The sequence below is a fragment of the Theropithecus gelada genome, unplaced genomic scaffold (assembly GCF_003255815.1).
Source record: "Theropithecus gelada isolate Dixy unplaced genomic scaffold, Tgel_1.0 HiC_scaffold_723, whole genome shotgun sequence".
Classification (NCBI taxonomy): Eukaryota; Metazoa; Chordata; class Mammalia; order Primates; family Cercopithecidae; genus Theropithecus; species Theropithecus gelada.
This window is the reverse complement of record NW_020263932.1, coordinates 1-7,603: the sequence shown is the minus strand read 5'-3', so window position 1 is coordinate 7,603 and position 7,603 is coordinate 1. Positions and strand designations below refer to the sequence as shown.

Below are 7,603 nucleotides of genomic sequence, written 5' to 3'. Positions count from 1 at the left end.
ACAGACTACTGGGGATGGAAGGGGAGGTCTCTGCTTGTACGCTGGAAGAGCAGAGACCATGCTGCAGGGCACTGTTCACCTGCTACCATGTCCCCAGGCTCTGAGCATGATGTGAGCTTGGAAAGCCTCATGTTGCTTCTTTCAAGAAAAAAGTCCAGCTCCACAGGCACTGATGTTAGCACACATGGACAAGCAGCCAACGCTTCAGGGTCATCAGGTGGTTTCCTTTTGATCTGTTTTTGTTTTACTGAGACATCAGAGAAATGGATGGGAAATTGACAGAAGAGCCTTTAACATCTAGAAAGTACATCCAAATGTAGTTTGTGCCTAGGCCGGTTATTTTACAATTTAAAAATTGTTACAGAGCAAGACCCAGAGCAGGGTGAGATTTTGTCCCACTTCCCCATCTGTGTGTGTCACTGTGAGGACCGCTGCTGTGCCCAATGGCACAATAATAGTCAGCCTCATCCTCAGACTGGAGGCCAGAGATGCGTAAAATCCCTGTGTTGGCCGAAGCATCTTTGGATCCAGAGAAGCGGCTGGGGACTCCAGAGCCCTGGCCCTTATCTGAGTCTGATTTGTACCACAGAAGATACCGGGGAGGACTCCCTGGCTTCTGCTGGTACCAGTATATGTAGTAGCCAGCAACATTGATGCCACCGCTGAAGGTGCATGTGAGACTGGCTGATGCTCCAGGAGATGCTGAGAGGGAGGCCGGCTGAGTCAGCACAGGCTGGGAGAGGGAACCTGCAAACACAGACATTCATGGGTGCTAAGGCAGAAACCAGGGTCAAGTTGATCAGGGATCTTTGCCAGAAGAGTCACAATCAGGCTGGGTGCTGGCCCTTGTCTCTGAGGTCTTTTCGTACCTGTGCAGTGAGAGAGGAGCAGGAGGAGGAGAGGAGTCCAGGCCATGGTGGACACAGCCTCTTTCCCCGCAGTGGGACTGGGCTGCCCCAGGCCTCCTTTTCTTCCCACCCTCTGCAGAGGAGGGGCTGCTCATGCAAATGTGTTTCCACCCAGGGACTGCCCAGCCCCTCCCTGAGCCCTGGGGATGCAGCTCAGCTCACTCTGCAGACTGAGCAGGAGGAAGGTTTGCTTTTCGTTTTGCAAGGCCCTGGGAGGAAGCACCTGTTGAGACCATACACAGGACCCTGCTCAGGGAACTCTGCCAGGCCAGAGGGGACACAGCCGCCAAGTGCCCATCAGGGCCCAGCTCCCAGGCCTGGATTTCTTTGATTGAATGGTCCTTACTGAGCAGCCGTGTAGGAACCACAGGGCAGCCACACAACATCCGATGTTGGTACCAGGACACTCACTTTCCCATGGCTCAGAGACCTCAGAACCCCGCTGGTCTCTGCAGCTCTCTAGTCACTGTCTGTATTCACATACGCATGGTCTGATTCCTAGATATTGCTTCTCTCATCCTATTCATTATTACTGTGATTTCTCACTCCCAGAAGCAGTCTTGGTCTGTGGGATGTGTAGACCTGTACATATACAACTTTTAAAGGTGTCAGCACCCCAAAAGAGCATTTTAGGAAAATCTATTTACCCACATGTGCCATCAGAGTGGGCATCATGGAAAATGGGTTAGCTGTGGAGTCAGGTGGAAGGGCAGCTAGGGGCTGTTCAAAAAGACAGTGAATAATGAAAATTTTGCAGGAAAAATAAAGGACCCAAAATATGTTAAAGGCAGTAATTCAGCAAAAGTTTTCTTTACAACTGTTTCATACATAGTAGGTGATCAATAAACAATAGGGAAAAACAGAGATCTTTATTAGTGCATGTGCCTGAGACAGACTCAGCTGGATTCTGTCCCTGCTTGCCCTGGCCTATCATGACTCTGTTCCCAGGGCAGCCTGTTCCAGAAATCAAGGACTTTCTGATTCTTCTGAGGCAGTCTGACAATGCTGTGGCTAAGGGCTCTCTCTGAAGTCTGGCCCTGAGAAAACAAAGCAGCATTCTCTAGATCACTGTCCCTAATGTGAGCCCTGGTCCCTGGTTAGCAGCAGCACCAGCAAACACGCACACAAATGGTAAACAGCCCTGCTGTCCTGGTTGTATGTGGTGCTGCAGTTAGGTTATACTCCTAGGAGACCTGACATGTTCCTGTCTCACTCCCCCAGACTGCAGCACAAACAGTGCCTCCAGGGGTCTGTCTGAAGCCAACAGTTGAGATCAGTGTTGTCCTCAGCCTGAAGCTCAGAGATGCTTGGGAAGGCCTCCTTGCCAAACTGGTAGCCCGAGCATCCATCTTGGATCCCTGCAGGCAGATATGTGCTTCTATAAACCAGAGGTTTGGAGGCCCTTTCTTGTCATTGTTGGTACCAGGACACAATTCCAAGAACCTTTTTGCTGCTGCTTCCAGGAGATGGTGACTGGTTTCATCACAGACAGACTGTGCAGGCTACCAAGTGAGCCCTGACTGCCCAGGGCCCTGAGAGTCAGGAGAGAGACATAGGATGTGGGAGGTGGTTCCATGAGCCAGGGGAGCAAGGCAGAGCCCTGGTCCTCCCAGTGCCAGTCCCTGCCTTCTGTCCCTAGCCACCTGTGCAGAGACTGAGGAGGGAGAGGAGGAGGGGTCTACTTCATGGTAGAGATGTCTCTAGAGCTCTGCTTCCTGAGCCACACAGATTAGGCAGAACAGCCCTTCTTCTGTGGCATCTTTTAGAGGAAAGGACTGAATGCAAATCTATGCTGATCTCTGGCTGTACTCCTCAGTACAGGATGCTGAGTCTGGTTGTCCTCCTTGAGGAGAGGTGAGTGGGAGGTAGGAGAGCGTGGTCAGTGACTCTCAAGGCACCCTGGGAGGACACAGCTGCTGCAGGACCCCAGGACCACTAACCATCAACAGGCAGCAGGTGTCTGGTGTCCCAGCTGAGTCTAGCCGTGAACTCACTTCCCAGGCTGCACAGAAACCCAAGGGTCTCTCTTCCTATTTAATTCCTCGCTAGATCAGCACATAAGACAGAGTGGTGGGCGTTGGGGAGAATTGATTAGCATATTTGTGTGGTTCACTGGATTCATTGGAAATACCGAGAAGCCCAGGAAGGAGAAGGAGGAGGAACCGGCTGAGGTGAAGAAAGAGAATCAGCCAAAACTTCAGGCTTCTTCAAAACTAAGAGTATCAGAGAAGTTCAAGAAAGAGAATAAAAATATGAGTGTCAACTGTCAAGGACAGATCTAGAAAAATGCAATGAGTTTTCTGTTATAAAACCCTTGATAATTAGCTCAGGAAGTCAGAGGGGAGAAGTGGTGGTAGGAACAGGAGAGAGACCCAAGAAGGGAATTCAGGAATCAGAGATGTGGAAGGGGGAGCGTAAGGATGGGTCACACTATAGAAAAGAACGGAAGAGAAGCCAGTAAGAATGTTGGACGGGAGCCAGAGGGGAGGTCAGCTTTGTTGTTTGTTTGCTTTTGTTTCTGTTTGTAAAGAAAGGGGAGCCTCTCCCAGCTTTGCCGCTGTCCTCCCTGGTCATCTCCCTCCATGGAGTATGGGTGCTTCTATCATCCAACCTCATTCATTCCCTGTCAGAGATTTTCCTTAAGCTCTTGTCTGCCAAGGGTTCTCTTTATTTTATACTGTTCTTATGGACTTATTATTATTATTATTACTAGAGACAAGATTTCACTCTGCCACCCAGGCTGGAGTGCAGTGTCATGATCATGACTCACTGGAGCTTTTAACTCCTGGGCTAAAGCTCTTCTCCTGCCTCAGCCTCCTTAGTATGTAGGACTACAAGCCTATAGCACAATACCCAGCTAATTCCTTTTTCATGTTAAAAAAATACAACCGTAGAGAAAAGATCTTGCTCTGTTGACCTTGGCTGGTCTCAAACTCCTGGCCTCAAGTAATCTTCCTGCCTCAGCCTCCCAAAGTGCTAGGATTACACACGTGAGCCTCTGCTCCTGGCTGGACTTGTTACTATTGAAACATATATGTGGATTTTCTGTGGCAGGCACATTTTGGAAATGCAGAGACTCCATCAACAATTCATACTCATTCAATCAGAAACTGTATTTTGTAAGATCCCCCGATAATTTGTATGCACAATAAAATTTGAGATGTACTGTTCCAACACATGCATGAAGACATTGAAATAGTTTTGCATATAAATTGTTCCTGGTACCGAATCTATTATGCTCCAGCAAACATGAGCTGGAAACCCTTGTTTCTCTAGGTTGTGTGTTGTGAAGTCAGGCATAGTGTACTCTAGGCTTTGCATGGAAAATTGCAGGCATTTTCCCTAACTGCACTAAATCTACAGAAATAACCAGGCATGTTTTAATAATAACACAATATCACATCTTTGTCTGAAAATCTAACAATTGGAATTTCCTATATAACTGTATTTTTTGATTGGTACTCAAATCAAAATAAAATTAACAAACCTGCACATTGTGCACATGTACCCTGGAACTTAAAGTATAATAAAAAATTTTTAATAATTACAAATGATGCAAATATTTTATCCTTTTGAAGAATGGAACATTACTCACATTAAGCTTAAAAGATGTGTAAAATCAGAAAAAAAAAAAAAAAAGCACAAGGTTTGATCACCTCTGTGGAAATATCGAGAACAATAATGAAAGAATGCTTCCAAATGAAGTAATGTACTTATGTTGATTGTTTGCGATGAGATAGCTTTGCAGTGAACTTGGCAGTTTTTAATATTCTTATTTTATATAATAGGCATGTATTTCTTTGAAAGTAACGCAATAAAACAAACTTGAGTAATATACAAAAAGAATAGTTTCTTGTCTTTGCTCTTAGCTCAGAAAGCCCATACTTTGAAGAAGCTTCTTTCTGGAAGAAATATATTTAGGCTCAACCTTTAGATCTGATCTAGCTGTTAGTGTTCCTTTTGGAATAGAAAACAAATAACTTTCCTTTTTTTTTTTTTCTGGATCCAGTAGCTCCCAAATCATTCTCACATTTCCTGCACTTCAGGGCTGAAGCAGAAATAGGAATCAATTCATACCTTTCCCTTCCCCTATGACTGGTCCACATGTAAGCTGCTTTGAGAGCTGGTATGTCTGATCATGTGATCTCCACATCACAAGGGCCTAGGGAGGTTTATGTCTTGGTTCCTCTTATGAGTCTGTCACTGTGCTGAGCACCACTATAGTACAGCGAGCAGTAATACTCAGCCTCGTCCTCGGGCTGTGCACCGGACAGTGTCAGGGCAGCTTTGCCCCCAGCGAGGGAGCCTGAGAACCGGGCAGGGGTCCAGGAGTATTTGCTGTTTGTATTGTAAATCAGTGTCCTGGGGGCTTGTCCAGGTTTCTGCTGGAACCAGTTTGGATAGTTACCACTGGTGACTGCTCCAGTGCTGGAAGCACAGGTGAGAGTGACTGTCCCTCCTGGGGACACAGTCATTGAGGGCTCCTGAGTCACTACAGCCTGAGAATTGGACCCTGAAACAGAAAAACAGACACATGTTAGAAATTAGAATGGAGAAAAAGGGATCCCTCCAAAGGCTGGTATTTGAAATCTCTCTTAACCTGGGCAGCAAGTGAGGAGGAACTGGAGGAGGAGCAGAGTCCAGGCCATGGTGCTGGTATTGGAAGGGATCCCTGGCTCCAGAGCTGGGGCTGGATTCTGATGGCTCTTTATCTCCTATTGAGCTCTCTGCTTGGACGGGGTGTGTTGTGTGCTGCTGTATGCAAATCTTTACTGCCTTTATCACCACCTAGGTCCACAGCCCTGAGAGCAGCTACCCTATAAGGGGCCAGCCCAGAGTGGCTGTGTGCTGTGGATTTGCCCTGTGGGAGGAAGCAGCTGCTCTCACATTTACATGAGTCAGTGAGCAACTGTGCAGGGTTCATTCAGTTTGACTCTCTTGAGCCTCCTACAATCCAAAAGACCCCGACCGCCCCCTGGTGGCTTTCCTGGACTGAGAATGCATTGTCTTTCCCTTGTATAACAAATAACTATTGATTTATCTTTGGACATCGCCACAATATTTTCCAGGTCAATTCACACCCATTACTTGTCTATTGTTTGCTCATTCCTATTTGTTCTACTTTCTCTTGCTGTTGCTGAAATCCTGCCCCTGTGACTAGTTCGATTTTAGTGCTACGTGGTGTTGTTATCTGAATGGTTTGAATGACTAAACAATTGTTTTAATGACATAACTGACTTTTTGAAACTATTCGTGTTGAGCATTATATTAAATGAACAGCTGGTTTAAGTGAGAATATTTTAAATAATTTACTTTAGAGAATTTTTAAAAAGAAAATGACCAAAGATGGAAGGTTGGAGTTTCATTGTCAATTCAGTGGAAACTCAAGGGAGTCATGAGGATGATCATCAAGGTCGACATAACAACCCCACTCTCACCCACTCCATCACTCAAAAGTCCTCTGGACACCAAGCCTGGGTGAGCTTTGCTGGCCGGCAATGCTTCCTACATAGAATCACACATTGTTGCCAGCAGAATGCAACATTGCCTGTTACTCCACTGGGAGAGGAAAACTGGATGCTTGTGCTTGGAATTCTCCTGAACTCTGCCCATGTGCCTCTTCCCTTGAGTTATTTTAATCTGTGTTATTTTGCTGTGGAAACATTATATTAATGAATGTCACAGTTTTCAGTGAGTTATTTGAGTCCTTCTAGGGAATCATAAGAAGCGAAGGGCTGTTGGGAGCCCTTCTCTTACAATCAGCTTCAGAACTGAGAGTGCTCTTGGGAATCTTCAGACCTCCCAGGTTCCAATCTCACATTATTCTTTTTTTAACTTCAAAACAAGGTTTATTTGGGAAGAGTTTCTCATTTTGTCAAAGCTGCAAGCAAGCTTCTTTCACAATTACACTTCTAGAGGTCTAGTAGTTTCAGAGATGTCAGTGTTCAAAGGTATGTTTTAAAATCAATAACAAAACCAAACCCACACGAAAAGGCAATCACTTTTTGATTGGTTTGGAAGGGACAGCCACTGATTTCAGGTGTTCTCAGAAACAGGCTCACCACTTCCTTGGAAAACGTATAGCAGGGAATCAGTGCCCACAGAAGGAAATGTCTTTAAATATGTTAGTTATTTGGACAAGACAATTCACTCCTTAGAAAATGAAGTAAGATTAAAAAGTCCCAGGTGGCAAAGTATGCAGCACGGCACCAGTTTTACAGAGGGATTACGAGGTCTTGGATTCAGTAGCTGTTAGCTTATGGCACACAAAATAAGAGCAGTCACTGGAAGTGGAAGGAGAATGATGATGAGCAGGGCATCTCTCCTAGTCTCATTCAGCCTTTTAACTTGTTAAATGGATACACTATGTTCCATAGCATCTTTGAGAAAACATCTGAGACAGTTCAAAAAGAACAGCAACAGAAGCCATTCAGTATCATTCCCCAGAAAGTCCATATTTGAAAAGAAGGAGGGACCTATTCAGGGTTCCCATGGAGGACTGTGCCTCCCATCCACTTCTGTCTCCAGGAGATACAAGACGTCAGCAGGAGTGTGCTCTACCACAGCATCCCAGCCCATGTCACTCATAGAGGAGTAAGTGAGATCCTTTGGAAGACACTTGCAGCACAGTCCAAAGTTAATGCAAACCATGCAGCTGTTTTCCTGGGAGATGGCTGGAAATCAATCACCCTCAA

At 45.8% G+C, this 7,603-nt stretch overlaps 2 gene segments (V, D, J or C); both read right to left on the bottom strand.

The window, feature by feature from the left end:
- Positions 1-420: 420 nt before the first annotated feature.
- Positions 421-926, bottom strand: LOC112617977 (the record flags this gene model as incomplete). The annotated part of the segment is given in 2 exon segments: positions 421-747; positions 870-926. Coding segments are annotated over 2 exon segments (373 nt in total), but the record flags the coding sequence as incomplete, so codon positions are not given.
- A 4,154-nt stretch (positions 927-5,080) lies between these two features.
- Positions 5,081-5,585, bottom strand: LOC112617978. The segment is given in 2 exon segments: positions 5,081-5,421; positions 5,509-5,585. Coding segments are annotated over 2 exon segments (390 nt in total).
- Between the last annotated feature and the right edge of the window lie 2,018 nt (positions 5,586-7,603).